Raw genomic sequence first — 25,289 nt, forward strand, 5'->3', positions numbered from 1 at the left:
GGGTTCTTGCCTAGGCGGAGGAGTTTACATTTGCATACCCTGCCCCCTAGAGACTTCCGGGAAACCCCACTTTAACAGGTCATTCTTGTCCGACACATTGTTTCAAATCGTCTTTTGACTTTATAACCCTTCCCAGGGGTTATGTTAGGCAAGTCTCCCCGCATAGAGCTGTTGCATATAATCCCACAATAGTACATAACCATTTGTGGTTTTACTACAACTAACGCCTAAGATACTTAACCCAGTAACATTTAACATAACGCAATGAGGTTTGCCTGGAATATTGCAGCAAACTGCTGTATCTCTCGTGGTCCTCCACACCCCTGTGATCCTGGCAACCCTCAAGCTAACCTGCTGAGAGGGAGCCAACCAAGGAGCGTACAGGTGCTGCGGGAAGTGGCGCTGGTGTTTCAGGGGGTGGCACTGTCCCCCTGAGGGTACTGAACGAGGTTGGGGGGTGCTGTCAGCTAAAGGGGAGGTATAAAGCCACAGTCTTCATCACAGGTAGCCATTTATGCTCCCATGATGTTGCTGGGCACTGTCAAGCAGCTGCTGCGTTCCACCCCAGAGGTGGACAAAGTGCTGCCTGTCGATATTTGTGTACCGCTTTAGGTGCCTCTTGGGCTGAAAGGTGCGTGAGGAAATGTAACTGTTCGAAAATATTCTTCTGCCAGGAGCAAAGCAAGGAACCGCCCCATCCTGGGACCTAACGGGAAAGTGAGGGCCTCGCCAACTCCGCTCGCTGACCCCCAGCGGCCCCGATTGACTGTGCCAATTAAAGGAAACTCGTAGACGTCAACTCATGTCTCGCCATGTTTGGAATAAGTGCCAAGGAGCAAATGATTCCTTCTTCGCTGACCTCACATCCTCGACCCTGGATTATTAGCAGTGCTAGTTGGTGTGAAAAGCAATGCCTTGTATTTTTTAAGGGAAATGAGTGACGATGGTGGCGGCACGTCTAAGTAGCTGCAGCGGGCGCTATATATATCGGCACCGCGGAAGGAGCGGAGACAAAACCTGGAGGGCTTTCCTGAGCCCACTCGAGAGCAAAGCAGGGTCAGCAGCAGCCACCATGTCTCAGAACACTCTCGCCATCTGCGTCTTGTGGTTCCTGGCTCTCTCCTCGGCCTGTTACATCCAGAACTGCCCCATCGGCGGAAAGCGCTCAGTCCTGGACATGGATGTCAGAAAGGTACGTGATGCATTCCTTACTGTCGGGGCTGTTTAGGGCTGGGTAAAGACACCCCATTGACAGCCTGTTAGCGTGACGGTCCCAAGCTGCCCTGATACTGCACCAAAGCTCTCACCTCCTGCCCAAAAGGATCCTGTCCAGGGCGCGATAGGGAGATTGCTGGCAAGGGGCTGAGCTGTGCCAGCTGCGATGGTAGCTGTCTAAACCCGAGCAACTAGACACGCGTATGTTTTGATACCCTGATCAATACCACAAGCAGCTAGACTGTGGCTCTCCGATGCCCTTCACACAGCTGTGGTGTGAATTTTGTAAAGCTTTGAACAAGCATTAACGAATATTCATTACCAAGTCCCTCTTTTCCTTCCCTTCTCCTATGCCCCATTCCAACCATCTCTGTGTTCAGTGTTCAGCCAATCAGGAAAGCATAGACTATAGTGTATGCCAAACTCCTGGGCAGTAGAGAAGTGCATCTTGTGATCGTCAGGACCTCATTCAGCCAATATATTACCTAAGCAGCTAACGCTGAAAGTATGTTTGAAAAATAATGGAACACACATGAGCCCCTTTGCAGATGAGTGGTAAGCAGCCAGACTTTTCAGTCTTGTGGTTAAAGCATTGGATGGAGACTGAGAGGGAAGCAGGAGATCTGGATTCGATCCCCACCTCTGCTACAGACACCCTGTGCGATCTTGGTCAAGTCCTTTAATCTTTCTGTGCCTTACTTCCCCATCTGTACACTGGGGATAATAATCTTTCCTTTAGCTGTCTTGTCTCTTTAAAGTGTAAATCCTCCGGGGGAGAAGTTGGCTTTACGTGTGTACAGCACCCGGCCCAATCAGGTCCCATTTCAATCAGGTTCTCCAGGCACTATTGCACTACAATTATAAGCCCAGCTGTATTGAGGACATCAGAAGTCTAGTTTGGTGGTGAATTGTAAATACTGTTACAAGTGTAGATGTCTATATCAGATTGCCTTATAGGCAGGACGGGGAGCAGCATCTATTTTGAAGGTTGTCCAATACTTCCCCACATAGGCCTGTGTTTTCAGTTGCTTACAACTTTGCCAAACTTCAACTGCTTGGTTTGAAATGTACCATGCTGGGTGTCTGAATCAGCCTGAATTTTCTTCTGAAAGGTTCAGCTAAAATATCTTGGCCACTTCCAAGAATGAGATGTGGGGACCGTTCATTGTTTTGCCCACTTCAAAAAAAATTCTTAAATCTGTTTTGTTGAGGCGCTCTAGCATCCCCATTCTTTGGAGACGGGACCTGAAATTTGGGAGTGGGGTCGCCCTGGTATCAGGGATGTGCCTTTTGCCAGCCCCGTGGAATAAACCACTCAAATGTGGCCACGTCAGAAGCCTCTGCACTTACTTACCAGAGATGTGTCAGAGTTTGGCAGATAAATTCTCTGAAGATTCCACCTGCACTGAGCATGTGCCAGCCCCCCACAGGTGCTACATGTGACTGGCCTGTGGATGACCCATTCCCCCAGAATGACTGAGCAGGACTTTCCCTGCAGTTGTGCTCCCAGTTACTGTGGGCCGGCGGGGAGCGGGCGCTGTGATGCCAGGCACCAGACTAACAGCAGAGAAGATGCTCTCCTGTGCTCTCAGCAACCCCTTGTGGGTGCCTACGCGGCTTGGAAGAAGCTGCCTGACTCAGATGCAGAGGGGACAAAAACTGGATTAGGGCAGTGGCAGTGGGACTGGCCTGGAGCAAGGTGCCTTGAGGGGGCTGAGAGCACATGCTAATAGGCTCGTGCTGAAACACAGAGGAAAACACCACAGGGATGCAGGCAAATAGTCTGCATGGCAGGTCAGGAATGCCATCCAGTGGGAAATGGCCAGCCAAGAAACAGCTGTGATAGCCCAGCAGCAGCATCAGTCAAATCACTGATGGCCAGTTACTGAGCGCTGGCTCTGGGAGAAGAGCAGTGCGGGCAACATAAGGGGCAGTCACGACCTGAGATGAGTTTTCAGTGCTCTGCTACATGTTCCTCCTGCTGCCTGTCCACAGGCACAGTGGGGACTGTGGGAGATAAGGCCTGCAGCCTTTCCAAACCGATGCCACACTGTCAAGAGCGATTGTGCTTAGGAGGAACATTTTACTGATCATCTTCTGAGTCAGTCTGTAATGTGTATCCTGTACACATGAGAGGAGATAATATCCCCAGCATCAGCTAGACTGGGGAGCAGGAGGGCAAAGGGAACAAATCCAATCATACTCCCTGTAACCCCCTTTAATCAGATGGTTCTGAGGGAGGCAAAATGTTCTGGAGCAATATTTCCCTACAGCAGGCGGCCACTGCGTAAGAGGGCCACAATTTGGGTGAGGAGGGAATACATTTGCGCTGGTTAGTCTCTAAACCACAGGATTTGGGGACTTCAACAGCAGAGTCAAGGGAAAGGGGTTGGGACGGCTTTGTGGCCTGCATCATGCGGGAGGTCAGACTAGATGATCATAATGGTCCCTTCTGACCTTAAAGTCTATGAGTTAGAGTTGAGAAAGACACCCAATGGTTACTGATGTATTAAAATGATAGGACGAAATTCTGCTCTCTGTTGAGCCACGAACGAGGCTGGGACGGCCCAAGTAAAAGCAAAGTCTGGGGGTGGGGGTTAGGTCTGTATTCATTCATGTGACCTGCATTTTGCACTGTTTCTTCAAAGCATCCCTTTCCTTAGCCCATGAACTGCTAATTCAAACGATAGGATCTGTCTGCTTTCAAGTGCACGGGGAAGGGCTGCCAGGGGATTTAACCCTGAACTGATACACAAAGGCACCAGTGTTTTGTAGAACCCATCACAATAGCTGCCCCACTGCCCGCCTCGGGACATTGATCTTCAGGCAAAACTTGGGGACTTTCACATAAATAGCATGATCTAGCCGGAGCCCAGGAAAACTGTTAGCACAACGAAACCTTGTGCTTAATAAAAGAAATACACAGCAGAATACAGTAGGAGACCCAGCCCAGCAAGCGTAGGGGAGTTCTCTTAATAGGAGTCACAGGCAACGTATCAAACGCTACTGTGGTCAGTGGAGTTACACCCTGGATTAGTTCAGCCCAATTTGTTCAGGATGGTTTCACCTGTTTATTAAAGGGGCACTAACACATAACGAAGAACAGGAGTACTTGTGGCACCTTAGAGACTAACAAATTTAATAAATTTGTTAGTCTCTAAGGTGCCACAAGTACTCCTGTTCTTCTTTTTGCGGATACAGACTAACACGGCTGTTACTCTGAAACTAACACATAACGTTTCCAAACAATTCCCTCCCTGCGCTGGCAACTAACCCCATCAATTATTTAACAATCACAAAACAAAATTATCCTTTATCCCTCCCATTCCCAGCTTGTGTTTGCTTCTCCCTCCCCCACTCTCTCATGCACTCATACCACCGCGCTAGAATCGTGACACCCCCACTGGTCAATGTCAGTTTGGGGTGCTGATCGTTATTTTCTTGTTGGTTTCACTTTCTGGGGATGCGAGCCCAGGCTAGCGTGGCTGGGGCTATGACCCCTCCAGAGCACGTCTCATTCCCCACCCCATCCAGTTCCACAGAGCAATCCCAGGAGAACATTTCACTTCCTAGTCAGGTTTCTAATACCAGTTGAAAAACTAGAACTGAAGCGCTAGGCCTGAGCTGAGCAGACAGGGGTTCCTTAGATACCGGCACATGATGGCAGAAAGACACCATCCATGCACTGAGCGCAGTGGCAGTCTTTCCAATGGGCTTTGAATCAGGACCCAAGCAACCACGGATGCTGTTTTCCCCGTTAACCAGCCTTTGGGTTTCTCTCTCCCACCAGTGCATCCCCTGTGGACCTAGGAACAAAGGCCACTGCTTTGGCCCTAGCATCTGCTGTGGAGCGGAGATGGGATGCTACTTCGGTACCTCAGAAACCCTGCGATGTCAGGAGGAGAATTACCTGCCGACACCCTGCGAGTCTGGCAGGAAGCCATGCGGGCCCAACGGTGGGACCTGCGCAGCCCCTGGGATCTGCTGTAACAACGGTGAGAGAGCACTCGCTTCGCTTCGACTTTAACCATAGCTCCATATGAACGAGCACAATCCCTCCCACCCAACCCTGCAACTTATGGCTGTTAAAAGTAACACTTCATGTCTATTCTCAATGCTCTCATGCACTTTTAGCATGGGGAAGACGGGCCTTGTGATTAAGAGACAGGATGGGGAGGGTAGAGGAGGGGCTTAGTAGATATGAGCTTGACCCCTGCCTCTGCTACAGACTCGCTGAGGGACTCTGGACCAGTTGCTTAACCACTTTGTGCCTCCATTTCCTCATCAGTAACGTAGGGATAATTATACTTCCAGCCTCAGAGCTACATTCACTGATGTTTGGAAGCACTTGGACATCTTTGGACGGCGCGCAGTGGCACTGTGACTTCAGTGCTGGTGCATGCGCAAGTGGCAAGAGTTCTGCAAAGGCCATGGGCCATTATCTACTGCTCAGGCCATAGTATTTGTGGACAGAGAAGAAGTGGGGAAGTTAATATTGGTGGCAGTCCAGCAGTTTCCTCCTTTCCCAGAGGAGAGACGTCTCAATTGGCCTGGGCATTGCCTTCATTGCCGCAGGCAAAGTTGGCAGCAGTATCACATCAGGCCAAACCCCATGCACAGAGGTGAAATTCACCCAGCAGGAATAGTTTAGAATACCTCTCCCTTGGCAGGAAAGGCACCACCCACACATCCTAGGCCAGATCCTCAGGTGTGTATCTTGGTATAGAACCATTGTCTTCTATGGAGCTATTCGCATTTACATCAGCTGAGGATCTGGCCCCGGTGTTATCTAGCAGAGCTATACGTAACTCCAGTGGCCCAGTTCATGCGCCGTTTCCTTTTATGTGCGTTTGTTTCTCTTCAGAGGGCTGCATGGTGGACTCGGCCTGTGACCAAGAATCGCTGTTTTCCTAGACCACCCGCTACACAGGCGGGATGAAGCCACAGGATTTGCCATCTACGAGGCTGTGCAAGACCAAAAGCCAGTCCAACAGGATGCATTAATCCTGGCCGCGCTGCGCCTCGGCCGTCATTCAAATGACATCCCCAGCTAGAAATAAAACTTGTACCAAAAAATCCTGCTATTTCCTTTTTTCCCCCTTGGCTTTGTAACAAACTCAACAGCTTTGCTGTCTGCCTAGCTGGGAATCACATCCCCCCGCTGGACAGGAGACGCTGCTTCTTGGTACAGCCTGGATGAGGGAGGAGAGGAATGTAGGTGATTTACCTAAGCAGACAGTTAAGGACCAGGATGGGGATTTTTGTGATGCTTTCCAGCAGTCCCCAGGATTGGGAGGCACCTCGCTACCACCTGCCCTTAGCATGAGGGAGCTTTGTCTGTGCCTGCCTGGAGTCAGCTCCCTGACATCTCTGACAACACAAACACTCCCGTCCAGGCCTACGTAGGCCTACTGCAACACGCCACCCCTCAAGCCCTCTGAGCGTATCAGTGGGGTATCCAGGCCATGGTCACTGGACACTCGCCGAGTTCAGAGCCACTGCTCCCAAAGCAGCTGTACCCCCCTGCTCTACCTCAGATCACTGCTCCGCTGCACACACAGCGCTGAGATATGTTTAGAGAAAACAAACAAAAGTGTAGTTAGCAAGTGCAGAGATTCGAGCAATAGCACGAAGCAGCACTGGAAACAAATGGCTACATTTCAAATAAAATGCCAACATGCATTTTAGACCCTAGACTTAAGTAACAAGATAATCTCCTGTCTAATGCAGTATTACTCATCAGCCAACCCTGCCTGGGATCTCTCTTTCATGAGACGTAACATGGTGTCAGCTTGCCTCCTCAGTGAAAGGATCCAGGGTGCATCTTGGCACCCCCGGTGATATCCCCACAAGCCTCCACTTGTAAACTGGAGGATGCCCCCTGCTGGTTGCTTGTTCATGTATACCTTTCTTCTTGACTGCACTCTCTTGATTAGCATTTGGTTCAGTGTGCAACTAGGCACCCATTACAAAGCATACAATACCCACAGGACCAGAGAGAGAGTGGTAAGCACCTCCTGCCTGGGGACCTGTCTTAACTCCTAGCCTTTAAGAACATAATTGTTAGTATAGATACATAACTCCTTAAATATTATCCATATGTACATTTTGCAATGATTACAATGACTAGTGTGCTGCTGGCTTTCGATAGCCACCTTACGTACCCTTTGGTGTACTAACATGTATATACCTGGCCCAGGGGATCCCTGACAGCCTGTAGGCACCTCCTGTGCCCTCTGCCAGTTGGCGTCAAGAAGTCCCTGGGTCACAGTTTTATCCAGCACCCAAGGGAGGTTCTCTGAAAAAACAGGGTCAATGCATGCCGAGGACCTGGAAAGCCATACTAGGAATTAAGAGCGTGGGGAACTGTGTATGATCAGAGCAATGGCCCTGCCACCCAGATGCTCTAGGTGCTATCCCAAAAGGATGGATGTGGGATTGAGGAGGTAATGCTAGAAAAGAGAGCAGAGAAAAAGAGGACCATGTTGTGCTGCTGTTAAAGGGTAATCAGAGGAAATATAACTACGAAGGATTTCTAAGCACCTAATGGCAGCATATGCACTGAAAAGCAAAGTCTCTTTTTAACCTGCTGGGTGGATAGCTCACTAGGTAATATGAACACAAGAACGGCCATAGCAGGTTGGATCAAAGGTCCATCTGGCCCAGTATCCTGTCTTCCAACAGTGGCCAATGCCAGGTGCCCCAGAGGGAATGAAGAGAACAGGTGATCATCAAGTGATCCATCCCCTGTCGCCCATTCCCAGCTTCTGGCAAACAGAGGCTAGGGACACCATCCCTGCCCATCCTGGCCATTGATGGACCTATCGTCCAGGAATTTATCTAGTTCAGCAGTTCTCAAACTATGGGTCAGGACCCCAAAGTGGGTCACGACCCCCTTTTAATGGGGTTGCCAGGGCTGGCTTAGACTTGCTTGGGTTTGAGGCTGAAGCCCGAGCCCTGGGCCGAAGCCTGAGGTATTCAGCCCTGGGTGGCGGGGCTCAGGTTACAGGCCCCCTGGCTGGGGATGAAGCCCTGGGGCTTCAGCTTTGACCTCTTCCCCGCCCAGGGCAGTGAGAATCAGACGGACTCAGGCTTCGGTCCCCATCCTGGGGCCGTGTAGTAATTTTTGTCGTCAGAAGGGGGTCGTGGTGCCATGACGTTTGAGAACCCCTGGGCTAGTTCTTTTTTGAACTCTGTCCCGTGTTAAAAGATGCCAATGGGGGGACAGAAGAGTTTAAATAAGGCAGAATATTGGAAGCCCAAAGGAGGTCCCTTCAATCAGAACAGAACCTTGGTCATTCACAGCTCTCTGAACAACTCACTCAATAACTGTCACAACAAACGCTAGAACAGGTCAGAAACCAGAATCTCCATTCTGCAAGAAGCTCCAACATTTAAAAAAAAAACTTCATTTCAATTCGGAACAGAGAGCCACAAATTTCTGCAAAACGAATTCCCGAACTTTTGCTTTGATAGCGTCAAAACGTTTTGTCTTGACTTTTATATTAGCCAATCTATTCGACATACAGATTAAATAATGTAATATTAAAATGTTACTATATTAAAACCTAAACAAAATGCATTAAAATTAAATACTTCCACTATTTGTCAAATACTGATTGAAATCTCCATCTTCCCAGTCATTCGTGTTGTATAGAAAGGTTCTACCATGCAATTTAAAAGGAAGGGTTTTGATTAGGGACTTCATGGCAGGTGGGGGATGGAGTGCCCCAATAATAATAAGACCATGAATGTTTGGGAGAAATGCCGGCTCAATAAAACCTCCAGATTAAGAATCTATCAATGAACAGGAAAAACAGAGTAGTGAATGGCAGAGTCCAAACACTTGATGAGGAGCAAGCCACATGGAGTGCTACAGGGGGTAGTAAAGAGACTCATAAGTATCATTAATGATCTAGAGTAGGGTTCCCAGCCTTTTCCATACTGGGACCTCAGAGATCCTTCCCTCATCCAGTCAGGACTTTGTCCCATTTAACATGGGATAGAGTGGTCCCATGAGATGGGGCAGGAAGGATAGCTCAGTGGTTTGAGCATTGGCCTGCTAAACCCAGGGTTGTGAGTTCAATCCTTGAGGGGGCCATTTAGGGATTTGGGGCAAAAATCTGTCTGGGGATTGGTCCTGCTTTGAGCAGGGGGGTGGACTAGATGACCTCCTGAGGTCCCTTCCAACCCTGATATTCTGATTATATGTGCTCATGAACCCCCACAGAGAATCCATGACCTAAAGGATTTAGAGACCACCAGTGATGTCCTCTGTGCGCCTCACAGACAAACGTATTTCCCTGAAGCAAGCAAGCAAATTCAGCCATGATCAGGTTTGCCAGTGACACCAAAACCAGAAGGACAAATCCATATGAGAACTGAACCAAACCATGACATAGCCAGCAGGGATTAGAAATGTGAGCAAAGCAGGATTCAGTTCATACAAATCCTAAGGCCACCTAGTGGAAACAATCCACAGAATCTAGAAGACGGCTGTCGGGAAAGCAAATATGAGAAGGATCTAGGGTGAGAACAAGTGGTGAACTCAGTGAAAACATCAAGTTCAATCTCATTACAAGGGCACAGTAAAGAGGGCTTTTATGTCTCAACTGTGTGTTTCCATAGTTTCAAACATGTGGATTTCTTTGAAAAGAAATGACCTTAACTCTGAATTACCCTGGTTTTTAAATCTTTTTTCCTCACATCTTTAATACTACGAACTTCTTGTAAAGATTTTTTCCCCAACCTTAATTTGCAGATAAGTGCTCTCAACCTTAGAGTTTAATAAAGATTTTTTGTCTAAGAGGAGGGTTAGTTAAGGGGTAATCAGAGGAAGTAGCACTATGAGTATAGAAAGAAATTAACCAAAAAGAATTTACGCTGTAAATCAGTAACAGATCTCCAGACAGCAAGATCGTTTGGCTACAGGGCAGTTTTCCCCAAGGAATCATGGAAATGTAGCACTGGAAGGGTCATCTAGTCCAGCCCCCTGTGCCGGGGCAGGACCAAGTAAACCTAGACCATCCCTGCCAGGTGTTTGTCCAGCCTCGTCTTAAAAATCTCCAACGGGGATTCCACAACCTCCTGTGGAAGACTGTTCCCGTACTTAACTATCCTCAGTTAGAAAGTTTTTCCTAATATCTAACCTAAATCTCCTTTGCCGTAGAAGGGACATTACTTCTTGTCCTGTTTTCAGCGGACATGGAGAAAAATAGACCACCATCCTCTTTATAACTGCCCTTAACATATCTGAAGACTTTTCAGGTCCCCCTCAGTCTTCTCGCTCGTTTGTCCACATCTTTCTTGAGGTGTGGTACCCAAAACCGAACACAGTACTCCAGCTAAGGCCTCACCAGTACCACACAGATCAGGATAATTACTTCCCGTGTGTTACATGCAAAACTCCTATATAGGGTATGTCTTCACTACCCGCCATATCAGCGGGTAGCAATCGATTCATCTGGGATCGATATATCGCATCTCGTTAAGACGCGATATATCGATCCCTGAACGCACTCACCGTCGACTCCGGAACTCCACCAGAGCAAGCAGCGGTAGCACAGTCGACGGGGGAGCCGCGACCATCGATCCCACGCCGTGTGGACCCCAGGTAATTCGATCTTAGATACTTCAACTTCAGCTACGCTATTCGCGTAGCTGAAGTTGCATATCTTAGATCGATCCCCGCCCCAGTGTAGACCAGCCCTAAGACACTCCAGAATTATATTAGCCTTTTTTGCAACTGCATCACATTGTTGACTCTCATTCATTTTGTGGTCTACTATAACCCCTCCATATCCTTTTCCGTAGAACTATCACCTATTGTTATTCTCCATTTTGTAGTTGTGCATTTGATTTTTCCTTCCCAAGTGCCATACTCTGCACTTGTCTTTGCTGAATTTCATCTTCTTGATTTCAGACCAATTCTCCCATATATCAAGGTCCTTTTGAATTCTGATCCTGTCCTTCAAAGTGCTTGCAACCCTCAAACTTGGCAGCATCCACAAATTTTATAAGCATTCTCTCAACTCTATTATTGAATTCATGAATGAAAATACTGAATGGTGCCGGACCCAAGACAGACTCCTGCAAGACCGCACTAGGTAACCATTGATATCTGCTCTTTGAGTAAGTCTTTCAATCAGTTATGCAACCAGATCATAAGCAAATTTCATCAACACCACATTTCCCTATGTTGCTTATGAGAATGTCACATGGGACTGTCTCAACAGCCTGACTAAAATCAAGAGGTATCACACCTACAGCTTCCCCACATCCATTAGGCCAGTAACCCTGTCAAAGAAGGAAATTAGGTTGGAACATTTAGAAAACAGATTAGGAAAGTGATAGAAGTCCCATGACTAAGCGTCCAGTGATGGAAAAAAGCTACCACAGCATCAATCCTTGGAATATTTTGCAGGGAATAATCTTGAACTGACAGAGGCTTGACTGGGCACTCAGATACTGCAGTGATGGAAACTATATAAGCTCACAGATAGATATATTCAACTAATACTTCTGAACTACAGTGCCTAAGAAATTAAGAACTACAGCGCTGTACAAAACAAGTTCCTTTATTTCAGAGACAACAGCAATTTGCCCCAAAGCAAAGGGACATGAGTTATGAAGCAGGTGACAACCTTTCAAGGCAGGAACTGTGACTGGCACCAAAGGGCTGTCTGTCAAAATGAAATTCCACGGTCGACTTGTATGCATGATGCTCCTTTCCTCATGCTCCTGCCCTGAGCTCCGCATCTGGATGGAAGCCATAGGAAAGTCTCCCATCCAAATTGTCCCAATCAAGAGAGAGCCTCTAGGATGGCACGCTCCGCTTAACGATGCACCCTTCTTTATCGATGGCGAAATTGTAGTTGCGAGGGTTATCCAGGCACTCTTCGATTCGCTCGTCCAGGTTTTCAGGGGTGATGAAATTTCTGGCTTCCTCCTAAAATCAATGAAAGGTGGAAGCCAACTCTCAGTGCGTGCAGCATTTGTGCCCACCGAGGCAGGTGATTAGACACAGATCACGGAATGAGACCATGTTTCAGGGCAGAGGGGTCGGGGCTCTGCACTCTGACATGCTCCATTTGCCTTGATCTGAAGCCGGGGCGGGAGCTGATGAAACAGACATGAACTGGAGAGGGATGAGTACCCCCAGAAATTTTCCTTTAGCTTCTCACCCAAACTCCAATCTCAATTCAAACCCAATGGAGCATGCACAGTTACTACCCCACAGGGCAGCTGCTCCCGTAACTTGTGTTTATGGGGCCTGGAGTGGCTCTTCCAGCAGCTCTGAGGTTCTCAACCCTCATTCAGGAAGACAAAGCCTGGAGACCGCAACAAAGATTCTCATTACACCTTAAGAGGGGCTCAGGACTCATCAGAAGCAAAGGAGAGCTTGGCACTGTAATATTCTTATTGAGGAAACCCTGGAAACACGTAGATCCCCATCTCCCACCCAAATTTATTCCCCAACCCGCTTTCAAAGGTCTCAGGCAGGACATACTTATTGCACTCCAAGATCATCAAGGCTGCTCCTTCAGGCAGCTGGGAAGGCAGGAGTTTGCCACAGAGCAACGTAAGCCCCTTCTCCCCTCTCCAGGGTGTGAGCCTGGTGCCTCCACAGAACTCCCAACCCATGGGTACCAAACCGAACAGTGGGTGGCAGCAGGTTACAATTTGACGGGTTCACAAAGTCAGCTAACACAGTGATCACTGCCCTCAAACCCAAGCCTTCCATACCTGCAACTGTAGGACCTCTCTCTCCTTCTGCTTAAGAAAATCCTCCATTAACTTGGCACGGTTGAGGGCTCCTTGTAACTTACGGTCCTGCAATTCTTCCTCCTCTCTTCTGAGTCGCTCCTCCCTATCACATGACCACAAGAGAAATGGGATATTGGTGAGCCCTCCTCAGGACAGCGGGAAACACAGCACAGCAGTCTCGCAGGGAGTGTTTAATGTTCAGGTGAAACCTGCCACTCTCCCATGGGATGAGGATGGTGAAGCAAGGTGCTAGCAGGCCTAGCAGAAGGTGATGGGGTGGTGAAAAGTTCAGCGTGACAGATATGGGGCCTGAAGTCCTAGCTATTCACAGAACGGGGATAGCTTGGGCAACAACAATGAAAATTCCCCTCATACATACCTAATATAACTAATGCAATAGGGGTACAAAAGAAGAGAGAATTCAGTGAAGGGAGGGGGGAGGCACTAAAAGGGGTGATTTTTACCTTCGTATTCTCTGTATCAATTCTTTTTTCATCAAGCCACCATGAAAAATTCAGCTCATGCCGAGAGTTTATAATCTGTGGTTTGGTTTTTGCCATTTCAATGAGATTACTACAAAATAAAGGTTTCGAGCTCCTATTTAAAAGTGTCCTCAAATGTAATCATAATCCCGTCCATAATAAAAGAGGGGAGGATACAGTTCAGTCTCTATGATCCAGCCATTAAAGGAGCCATTTCTTGCCAGCTGTGCTGGTGTTGCAAGAGGGATATTTGTCTGGCTAGCAAGTGTTCTGACATTTTGTACACAGGGCTGAACTGCCAGCAGATAGTAATACGGTGAACTGGGCTGGATTGAAGCTAGAGGTAGAAGGCTCCAGAAGCCATTAGCCTACCTCAGAAGTCATCTTTTCAAGAAACAATCAGTTTAGCAAGCTTGTGATTTTTTTTTTTTTTAAACCAACTATAAGTATGTACATGGGGAACAAATATTTAATAAAGGGCACTTCAGTCTAGCAGAGAAAAGTTTTTACACGATCCAATGGCTGGAAGTTGAAGCTAGACAAATTCAGACTGGAAATAAGGCACACATTTTTCACTGTAAGAGTAATTAACCATTGGAACAACTAACCAAGGATTGGTTTCAGAGTAGCAGCCGTGTTAGTCTGTATCCGCAAAAAGAACAGGAGTACTTGTGGTCTCTAAGGTGCCACAAGTACTCCTGTTCTTTTAACCAAGGATTGTGGTGGACAATCGCCATCATAGACAATTTTTAAATCACGATGGATATTTTTCTAAAAGATCTGCTGTAGGAGTTATTTTGGGGAAGTTCTATGGCCTGTGTTATACAGGAGGTCAGACTAGATGATCACACTCCAAGGCCAGAAGGGACCAACATCTAAGAATCTATGAATCCACGTGGTCTCTAAATCACAGACGAGAGAAGGCTCCTAAGACCCTTTTGGGGTGGATCACAGCCTCCCTGCGTAGCTCTGGCACCTCACATGGTTTCATTGCACTGAAGTAGCACTCCAAGCCCTTCCTGCAGCAGACCTAAGGGCCACTACTTACCTCTTTTTCCGCAGCCGCTCGTTCTCAGCGCTGTTCCATGCCATCAGCTTCAGGTGCTCCTCCATCGCCTCCGCCCCACTCTCTTTATCAAGGCGCTCCTCACGGTGCTTCCGCATCACCTCTTGCTTGAACTCCTTCCTGGGAGTGATGAGAGAAAGGCCTTAAGCACAGCACAGTCACATCAACATTGCTTTTCACGGGATTACCAATACTTCTGTCCTGGGAGATGGATTCTAAAGTAAGTCTTTCACCAGCCACTGGGCCGACACCACTAGAAAGCTTGAATTGACGACTTCCAGACAGTCACCTGACAGCGCCATTTCCCTTTCCAAATGTTTGGGGGAAGGGGGGTTCTTTAAAACTCAGAATTCTGAACATTTATAAGGCTTCCCCCAACCCCCACACTCCTGCTAAGAGAACAGGAGTATTTGTGGCACCTTAGAGACTAACAAATTTATTAGAGCATAAGCTTTCGTGGACAGTCCACGAAAGCTTATGCTCTAATAAATTTGTTAGTCTCTAAGGTGCCACAAGTACTCCTGTTCTTTTTGCAGATACAGACTAACACGGCTGCTACTCTGACTCCTGCTAAGGTTTACAAGGGTCCTTTCAGCAAGGCAGCCTACCCGTACACGTGCCCGCCCACTGGTTTCTACAATAGAAGTCATCACACCCAACCCTATCCTACATCTCGACTCCTCTCCAGGACCCGAAGTAGTCGTTCTGGGGAGCGATGAATGAACACACGCCCGCACGCACCCTGGTCATTGCTCCCTGGGCACACGCCCAGGGAAGCAGGGGCGTGTTAAGAGACCACCCGGGCTCCCCAGCCCTGTGCAGGAAGAGTGACCAGACAGTAAGTGTGAAAAATCAGGACAGGAGCGGTGTGTGTGTGTGGGGGGGAATAGGCACCTATATAAGAAAAAGCCCCAAATATCAGGACTGTCCCTATAAAACCAGGACCTCTGGTCACCCTAGTGCAGGGGGACGCACGAGGCTGGGCTCTGGCCCCTAGTGCTCCCTGGCTCCAGGCAGGGGCCTGGGGAAAGACCCCCCCCCCCGCCCCGGGGGCGCGCACACCCCGGCCCCGCGCGCACCCCGAGCCCCGCGCGCACCCCGGCCCCGCGCGCACCCCGAGCCCCGCGCGCACCCCGGCCCCGCACAGACCTGAGCGCCTGCAGCACGAGCCGGTACTGCCGGTAGCGCTCGCTCACCACCAGCAGCTCGGCCGGCTCCACGGGCGGCGGCACCTTCAGCCGCCCGGCCTTGGACTTGGCGGGCGGGTCGTGGCGGGACTTGCGGCCCCGGGCCGGCACCAGCAGCGGCAGCGGCCGGCGGCTCAGCGGGGCCCAGCAGCGGCTCAGCGCGAGCAGCATGGCGGCGCCACCGACCTCCGGCTGGGCGCCGCCATGGACCTGACCCCTCGCCCGGAAGCGGATGCCGGAGGCTGACACCGCCGGCCGGGCCTGGGGGGGGCAGGAGCATGCTGGGAAATGTAGTTCTTTCCGGGTCAGCAACTGGTGGGCGGGGCCAGTCAGCCCCGCCCAGGGGGCCAGGCCCCGCCCCCTGGTCTCTGTCTCCTCAGCCTCTGTTCCCGTCTACTTCTCCTCGGCTCTGGGCAGGGCTCCTGCCGCCCCCTGGGGCTGCCCCACCCCCTCTGGCCCAGCCCAGCCCCCCACATAGGGCCAGGCTCCTGCCGCCCCCCGGGGCTGCCCCACCCCCTCTGGCCCGGCCCAGCCCCCCACATAGGGCCAGGCTCCTGCCGCCCCCTGGGGTGCCCCACCGCCCCTGGCCCGGCCCAGCCCCCCACATAGGGCCAGGCTCCTGCCGCCCCCTGGGGCTGCCCCACTGCTCGGAGAGAAGCTGCACAAAATGGCGGTGGGAAAAGCGAGGCCGGCAAGAGCGGCAAAGGATGGGACCGGTGCCCAACACAGGGCGGGATGCTGCAGTGCATCGCCTCAGCCACACCTGCTGCCACAAGCGCACCAGGCCTGGCCTCTGCCCTACCCTGGCTCCCCCCGGAATAGCCAGCCCTAGCTCCCTGAACACACCTCCCCATGCCCGCTGGTCTCCTACTGTGACTGCAGGTAGCTCTGCCTTGCAGCTTGCCTGTCGCTGCCGTCCTAGTGCCAGGGAGCCTGCTCTAGCCAGGGTCACTGGACCCACGATCCTGTAGGGAAGGGGGGCGCTGAGCACCCTGGCCTCCTGCCGATGCTGCTGGGCCTGATCCTGGCAGAGGAGCTGATGCTGGTGGGCCTAATCCTGCATCACCCCAACCATACTGGCTCTGCGCCCAGGCCAGGTGCCCCCCCTGCCCTAGTTACGGCCCTGAGGATGTCACAGGGGCCGCAGCTGTGCTGTTTGGGCCACCGGTGGCCTGTGGGGCGAGACCCACTGACCTAGACGATCAAGTCTGATCCTATTTCCACCCATTTTATACTGGCGTAACTCCATTGCCTTCTGTAGAGTTACTTCTGATTTATATCAATAAAAGGAAAATTAGGCCAGTTGTTTTCAGCGGACTTGAACACGGTATAAATCAGGGCAGAATACAGGCCCCAGTTTACACTCAGCTAATAGAGAGCCAAATTCTGATCTCAGTTACACTGGCTTGAATCCAGAGTACACCCCCACCATTTGCCCCTCCCCTCAAAGTCACTGGAGTTACCCTGGTTTTATAGTGATGCAGTTGAGAGCAGAATATGGCTCTAAGTTTGTAAGTTGTTTTGGGGAATCTGTGTGGATGCAAGGCGCTATATAAACTGGCTTGGAAATATGAGGGTGTTATTTCTCAGAAATGTTGAAATCTAGTTCCAAGAATTTTTGCCTCATTTTAACTGACACATTTTTCACATGAGCAGCAAATTAAAACAATCCTTCATTACCAACTGTTTTTTATTCTTAAAGCAATCAGTATAGAGATTGAGATGCCCAGCTGATTTAGAATAAATCATATTTGATCACTGTAATTCATATTCATTTCAGGGTAACTGACTGCCACATAGAACGGATAGCAGAACAGAGAAGTTGTCAGTGAGTGAAACTCTCGGTATGTATTTAAACTCTGTGTACACGTTGATTGACAGTGGATTTATTCACATTTGGGTTTTGGGTGGAAGAATTCATACCTACCTGCTCCTTACATCTATTATGACTTTGGTTCTGTCCACTGCACCTTTAATGACATTACTTCACTGCTGCAGAAACAGCTACCAATTCATGGCAGATGTAGCCTGCTACAGACAAAAGATACCCTCTTTGGGCTGTCTTAGGTATGTATATGAACCCCATTACCACAGTATCTTCACAATCCCTAATGTATTTAGCCTCACAACACCCAAATAGGGAAGTGCTATTATTTGTACAGAGAGGAAACTGAGTCACAGAGAGACTAAGTGACTTGTCCAAGGTCACACAGGAAGTGCTTTAACCTGGGTCTCCCAAGTCCCAGCCTAGCACTCTAACCACTAGATCACATTTCCTTTTGTTATCTTCCCAAGAACCTTACCATTGATCTTTCTTATTTTCTTAATATGAATGTGAGATTGTTGCCTTTTGTGAAAAAAACTACCACCACCAAACCTTTCCAAGGTTACATGTACCCCTGATATTTGTATCTCTGTGAATAAAGGGCCGTACATAGGACGTGAATCAAGTTTGGCAGAATATTCCAGCACTCAGCTAGAAGGCTGAACTACCCAGAAAGCAGTGCAAGGAGGGCCAGGAATTACCAATAAAAGGCCTTATGACCCAACTCTTGTTCAAAAATCAGTGCGTGCTTAAAACTGGTTTATGGGGCTGGAGATTCGTTTATTTTTATTTTTTTAAGACATGGGTAAGGATATAAATGTGGATGGAATTGTGTATGTAACAAAATAAAGTATTTTATTCAACATGGTGGAGTTACACAAGTGCGTAAAGAACTCCAAACAGGGCCTCGTTCTGGTTGGGTGATGGGTCGGGGGCATTTCTCAAGCATTACAGCACTATCCACGTTCCCAGCATTCGAGTGCAGTCAGCCAAGATGTTCATAAGAATTCTTTAACGGTCAGATACATGGAATCTATAGACACACCATCATGTTGCAAAGGAAGTGACTGAAAAGCCAGTGGGGCTGGCAAGCATTTCGGAAAGTCTGTGGAAAGGCTCACTTCTTCTTCTGTTGTTGTCTCGCCAGCAGGTCAGCCTGTTTGGCAACAAATAATTTTTTTTTAAAAATCCCACACTTTATTAGGCCTGATTCTCCATTTAATCGCATTTGATTGATCTCAGACCATTTGTTCAGCATCTAGCACAGTGGAGTTGTGATCCACAGTTGGGGCCTGTACGTGCCACTGCAGTACAAATAATAAATAATTTTCCCAGTCTTTTAAATGCTGAATGTTTCTCTCTCTAAGTGGGCACTCCACCCATTATGTCTGGCTTATCTTCCCCGACTTTCATTATTCCTTCAAATCCCTCCTTTCAAGGCTTGCGTCTTCCAATTAACTTTCTACCACTCACCTACCCCTCTTGCCTGACTGTGCTCCCTAAAAATTCATTATTATTATATGTCTATTAAGGAAACAACAGAGGCCACATGCAGATACCCCCGTGACAGGAGCAATGTAAGAACTTCAATAACCTGGACGTTTTATCTCTTGAGCTCTTCCTATCCGGACACGTGTCCTGGCCATGATTCTGAACTTTTCATAGGAGATGCCCAGCATCTTGCTAGATCTTTACGTTCTTTTGGGCAGACAGCTGTGTTTGTTGTTTGTCTTTAAAAGCCTTGGCATTAGAGATAGAAAATACTTCTAATCATTGACAATACCGGATCGTTCACTACTGCCCCCACTTTTGCCTCCTCTGCTAAATGCTGAGGCACTCTGGTAGCTACTGGAGAAGGTTGCAGGTTCTTACCAGCAGAGTGTTCACAATGGTTTTCCTTGGACTTCTCAGATAAGCACACTCTTCCCCATCACAGAGTTTGATTTCTTCTGAAGCCTGAACTCACAAACAAAACAAATACATTTCCGGGATTGGGTGGTTACATGGTCTTTCATCCCTAAATTAAATCCAGCCCTGCTCTGTCATGAAGACACATATTCACAGTTAGGGGGGAAGAAACAAGGGATATAAACCCTCATGCTGTGGAGTATAAGCCTGCATGAGCAGACGACAAACTTTCGCTATGGACTGGTTATTACATAATTGTCCACTGAAGAGTGTCTTGTACTTTCCTCTTAAGCTGCTGGTACTGGCCATTATGAGAGTCAGGATGTTGGACTAGAATGAGTGACCAGTCTGATCCGATACAGCAATTCCTATAACCCTAGAAGTGAAAGCGTTACCACCGATGGCTGTTTGGAGTCCTGGTGTGAAATGAGTTAGTAGCCTCTGTGCAGGACCTACAGGGTATTTTTCTGTTAACAGAGCTATGCGTTAGCTCATTTCTCTCTGTTACCTCTTCATGCCTTTCCAATGTGCATGAAATTTGCTGCGCTCTAATGTCTGGATATTGGATGGTGACAAAATTCAGTCAATGCATATTGGGGGGGGGCACGAAGTCCCCCAAACGGCTGAATTCAAGATGGAACCCTTCTCCACATGGATCAGCCTTGAAGGGCAGTTGACATGCTGCAGGAAAGGAGGAAATGGTGCATGCCTTAAAGCTAGCATGTGAAAGCACTAAAGGCTGTCCAGCTTTGGCCCTCTCCCAGTTGTGTCTGTTATGATACCGCAGCTGTGCGGATCAGAACCACCCTGAGCTGTGGGACAGTTCAGATCCTGATCTGTGTCTGAAGACCGTGTGCTCTGGGTGGTGAGCACAGGGCTGGGAAGTGGCGATGAAAGGTTTCTCTCTATGTATGTCAGCATTTTCATTAAGGACCTGATCCTGAGAGGTGCGGAGCACCCACAGTTCCCACTGGATCCCATGTGGATGCTCAGCACCTCCCAGGATCAGTCCTTAAATTAGGGCTGCAGAACAAGATGTATTTAGAACGTACTGTGGGCTTTCAAGTAATATGGAAGATCCCCCTAGGGAAAGGCTGGAACTCACCTCTGGAGTCTGGGACAAATCTAGTTCTCTTTTCCCTCCAGGATACCAGCCGTGGGACCAGTGCTGAGCTCTCGACAGGTGGGTGCTGACTACTAGCATGACAAAGAGCAAGAGCAGGAGAGGTCGTTGACATGCCATGGCGCTGTCTGGCTGAATGGGGAGATCCTGCAAGGAGAAGGGAGGAGCAAGTTGGACATGGCCTGGGAGCAGTCAGCGGAGGAAAAAGTCCCACAGCGTGCTTGTTTCTAGAGCCATATGGCAGGCAGCACCTCATTTCCTAGCACGCAGTGCAGGGTGCGCACAGGCAGCATGGCCTGGTGGGAAGAGATTGGAACAGGGAGCCTGGGTTCTCTTCCCAACTCTTCCACTGGACAGGTTGCTGTATGTCTGTGTTCCCCAGCTGTATAATTTGGATAACACTCACCTGCCTGGCAGGGTGGTTGTGAAGTCCAACTGTTTAACATCAGTAACAGGCTATGTGGCCCTCAGATGAAAGACACTTGGCTTCTAAAGGGACTAAGGATAGCATTAGTTCAAGACCTAAAGGCAGATCTGGCCAAAAGAGCGAATGTGATCTGGGATACATAAACGGGACTCTAGAGTAGGAGTAGAGAGATTATTTTACCTCTGTATTTGGCACTGGTGCGACTACTGCGGGAATCCTGTGTCCAGTTCTGGTGCCCACCCATTCAGGAAGGATGTTGATACATTGGAGAGGGTTCAGAGAAGAGCCATGAGAATGATTAAAGGGTTAAAAAACCTGCCTTATAGCGATAGACTCAAGGAGTTCAATTTATTTAGCTTAATAAAGAGAAGGTTAAGGGGTGACTTGATTACAGTCTATAACAGGGATGGCCAAACTTACTGATCCTCCGAGCCACATACGGCAATCTTCAGAAGTTTGAGAGCTGGGGGTGCCTGCCGAGGCTCGGGCCTCAGCCTTGTGCGGAGGGGGGTCTCGGGGATCAGGGCTGAAGCCCCGAGCCCCGGCAGATGCACCCTGCAGGGTGGAAGCCCTGAGATGCTCCCCTTCCCACTAGACAAAAGCCAGAGGCGACGTGTGGCTGAGAGATGTAGGGTCTTGTGCCCCTCCCCAGAGTTTGCTGGGCCCGCTCGGGAGCCGGGAAGCTGGGAGCTGCGGGGAGACTGGAGAGGCAGCGGCAAACCGCCGGGAGCAGCGGTTTTCCCTGCAGCTCCCAGCTGTTTGCCGCTGCCTCTCCAGGCAGAGCTAACACCTGAGAGCTGCAGGGAGGGGCCGCTAAGGATAAGGGGTGTGTGCGCCTTGGGGGCATGACTCAAGCTGTTGGGGGGCCCAAACCTTTATATTGTGCCCCCCATACCAGGCACCAGTCGTCTCTGACAGAAGCCCCTAGCCCCACCACCCTGCCGCAGGGCAGAAGCCCTGAGCTCTCCCCCCAGTGTGGTAGGCAGAGAATGGGAAGCTTTCTAAAAGAGCCGCAATTTGGCCACCCCTGGTCTATAAGTACCTACAGGGGAACAAATATTTGACACTGGGCTCTTAAGACTAGCCGGGAAAGGTATAACATGATTCAATGGCTGGAAGTTGGAGCTAGACAAATTCAGATTGGAAATAAGATGTACATTTTTCACAGCGAGGGTAATTAACATTTGGAACATTCTCCATCACTGACAAATGTTAAGTCAAGATTGGATGTTTTTCTAGAAGCTCTGCTCTAGGAATTATTTTGGGGACGTTCCCTGGCCTGTGTTCTACAAGAGGTCAGATGAGATGATCGCAATGGTCCATTCTGGCCTTAGACTCTCTTAATCTGATGGCACTCCCAGCCTGTGCTGCCTTCTCCTGGATGTCACCTCATTGGGTCTCCCTAGGTCCTGCCTTCAACTAAGCAGTCCTGGAAGGGACTGATAACTGCACTAAACTTACACCAGTGCAAAGCAAAATGGGGCTAATCTGGATTGATCCCAGCACCTCTGACACCCCAGTGGCATTACTCTGGGTTTACACTTGTGTAACAGAGCAGGATTGGGCCCATAGTGTTGGGGCGTTTGCACTGGCTGGGGAAAGGGAGGAGTTGCTGATCCAAGAGGTCTTTCCCCAGGGTTCTGTGGTGCAGGTTTGAGAGAGCAGGGCAAAGCAAAAAGCTCTGAACGTGCTCCATTGAACCTGTACGGCCAAGCCCTGCGGTCAGCTTTGCTCCCTGTGTTAGAACAGTTTGCAACTGACTCTGGTGCCATCCTATTGTCGGCAGCATTTGTTAGTTGGAGCTAACCTAAGAGCCAATCCATCATCCCCGCTCACATACTGGTCAATGGTACAGCAGAACCTCGGAGTTACAAACACCAGAGTTATGAACTGACCAGTCAATCACACACCTCATTTGGAATCAGATGTACACAATCAAGCAGCTGCAGAGACGGAAAAAAAAGCAAATACTGTACAGTACTGTGTTAAACGCAAACTATTGAAAAAATAAAATGAAAGCAGCGTTTTTCTTCTGCACAGTAAAGTTGCAAAGCTGTATTAAGTCAATGTTCGGTTGTAAACGTTTGAAAGAACAACCATGTTTTGTTCAGAGTTACAAACATTTCAGAGTAACAAACGACCTCCATTCCCGAGGTGTTCATAACTGAGGTTCTACTGTATTCTCAAGCCACTGAGCACAATGTGAGCAGTGTTTGTGATTCCATCGATATCCTAAATCTGGGAAAGAAGCGTGTAATTTTACCCTCTTCATTTTACAACCTAAAGAAACTGCAGACACAACTATATACCAAGGCTTTGTGCTTCTCTAGCACAGAGGGCCTTGAAGTGCTTTCTAAATATCAATCCAATCCCCTAACACCTTGAGAAGATTATTATGCTCCTTTTAAACATGGAAATATTGAAATGTTAAGTGACTTTCCCAAAACCACACAGCAAGTCAGTGGCAGAGTTGGGACTAGAACCCAAAAATCTTGATTCCCCCTGTGCACCCCGGGCAACACTTTGTTCCAGTTTGTGGCACTTCCCCGTTCCACCAGACACAGCATCACAAACTCTTCTGAACAGGTCTCTGTGATCAGGGTTTAGTGTGATCTCAGTCAGGATTTAAAGCATTCTCAGCCAAGTGCCAGGTCTGTCATTAAGTCAGGATGGAATTTCATTCATTCATGGTATAAAACAATGCCTATAATCAGTGACTAAATTTTCTTCACTCCATCTCAAAATTCTCTTTTTTTTTTTTTCCTGGAGGCTCCAGGGAGTTGAGTCTGTGACATCCCAACCCATTTTAAGCTTTGATAGGAAAACTCCCACTGCAAACTTGCCCTCTTCAAGGGCTCTGATGGTGATCAGAGACCACAAGCACTTGGCTACTGTTGGGCTGAGTGCAGGCTAGATAGAGATTAGATGGGATCCTACAGGGTTCTCTCACTGATGTCAAGAATATTCATTATAAGAATTTTTCCCCCTCTTTTTTTTTTTTTTTTTTTAAAGCAACTGCATAACTAACTGGTGAGATGTATCCAGCCTGAAGCAGCGTGATACCATCTCCAGGCTAACCCAGTTCTGCAGGGGAATTTACTCTGTGCTCAACTGCTGTGCGGTTCTCTGTCATTTCAAAATATTACCATCTTAACAAAAGAAAGTCAGATCAACTATTACACGATGAAGATATTGTAGCTGGCAAGAGGAAGGCAAGCCAGCACCTTGCTGCTGAAATACTCAGGTTGGCTGGGGTTGATTAGCCACTATTTACGGTTTTGTTTTCATATCTAGAAGGCAAATTCTGACCCCACTTTCACCAGTGGAAAGCAGGAGGAATTCCACTGGAGCCATTCCAGATTTACACCGTCTGCAGAATTTGACTATGAAAGATAATCACATACATAAAATCCATTTGCATTTAACGCTTTTAGGATACCGTGCCCCCAGAAGTACTTCTGTTATCGGATTTGCTTGTAACTAACACGGTTTGCAAAGCATGAGAGAAATTGAGGTACTCACCCTGTTCCGATCTCCTGCTCACTATGTCCTTAGACTTCACCGATGCCTGCAGTTTGCTCTCAGTATTTATACCATCCCCTGTGTGCTTCAGTGTAATTGGTCTCCCACTCTATTGGGGCTGCCTGCTGACGTTCATCGCATACTCTGCTGACGACGACGTGCATGGATAGGTTTAAGCCCTCTTGCCACCGGGTTGGTGCTCTGATGAGACAGTATTGAGAAAGGCTCTTCTGGGAACACCCGCCTGCCAGCGCATTAGCTGGCAAAGCCCCCTTGCGCTGCGCAGTGGAAGTTTCCTTGTGTCCATAAGCAGATGGGAGCAGAGTTGTATTGCAGGGCAGTTGCCAACAGTGGCAAAGGACATCCAATTTAAATGGTGGCTCTTCAGCATCTACTGATGTCTGGGGCAACGAGCTGCCTCGTGAGTGAAGCCTTTCCACTAGTGAGCACTGCAGCAGAGTCTGTCTCAAACTGAATGAGATTGGGACTCATCCCAAAAATTCGGGGGGCTGGAGCGGAAGTTGGTTGGTCAGATCTGGGCTTTTGGGCCTGGGCCTTTAGAGAGAGAGAGGTCAGTGGTGGAGCTTACACATCTAGAACCAAACTCGGGTTCTCAGAGCCAGGATTTTGGCTCATGCTGATCTCTAGCTACGAGATTCCTACATCCCCTCCAGCTCTTACTGGCATACTGCATCTGTCTAAGCTAGCCTGTAGGCCCCTTGCAGGCGGCTGGGACTTGTTGGTGTACACCAAGCAAACGCAATCAGA

The 25,289-nt window shown here is 48.8% G+C and overlaps 3 protein-coding genes across 3 annotated transcripts; 1 reads left to right on the forward strand and 2 right to left on the reverse strand.

The window, feature by feature from the left end:
- Positions 1-1,072: 1,072 nt before the first annotated feature.
- On the forward strand, positions 1,073-6,129 carry LOC128838606 (neurophysin 1). The gene is made up of 3 exons (XM_054030938.1): positions 1,073-1,192; positions 5,006-5,210; positions 6,080-6,129. Exons 1-3 carry the CDS (start codon positions 1,073-1,075, stop codon positions 6,127-6,129), a joined length of 375 nt encoding a protein of 124 aa, XP_053886913.1.
- Positions 6,130-11,776: 5,647 nt separating this feature from the next.
- Positions 11,777-15,925, reverse strand: MRPS26 (mitochondrial ribosomal protein S26). Its single transcript, XM_054029814.1, has 4 exons — positions 15,679-15,925; positions 14,512-14,649; positions 12,961-13,084; positions 11,777-12,163 (listed from the first exon to the last, which is right to left on the reverse strand). Exons 1-4 carry the CDS (start codon positions 15,885-15,887, stop codon positions 12,032-12,034), a joined length of 603 nt encoding a protein of 200 aa, XP_053885789.1. The 5' UTR covers positions 15,888-15,925; the 3' UTR covers positions 11,777-12,031.
- Positions 15,926-18,390: 2,465 nt separating this feature from the next.
- LOC128838623 (progonadoliberin-2) lies at positions 18,391-20,712 on the reverse strand. Its single transcript, XM_054030969.1, has 3 exons — positions 20,555-20,712; positions 19,414-19,497; positions 18,391-18,697 (listed from the first exon to the last, which is right to left on the reverse strand). Exons 1-3 carry the CDS (start codon positions 20,690-20,692, stop codon positions 18,659-18,661), a joined length of 261 nt encoding a protein of 86 aa, XP_053886944.1. The 5' UTR covers positions 20,693-20,712; the 3' UTR covers positions 18,391-18,658.
- Positions 20,713-25,289: the final 4,577 nt, after the last annotated feature.

This window comes from Malaclemys terrapin, chromosome 5 (genome assembly GCF_027887155.1).
Source record: "Malaclemys terrapin pileata isolate rMalTer1 chromosome 5, rMalTer1.hap1, whole genome shotgun sequence".
Classification (NCBI taxonomy): Eukaryota; Metazoa; Chordata; order Testudines; family Emydidae; genus Malaclemys; species Malaclemys terrapin.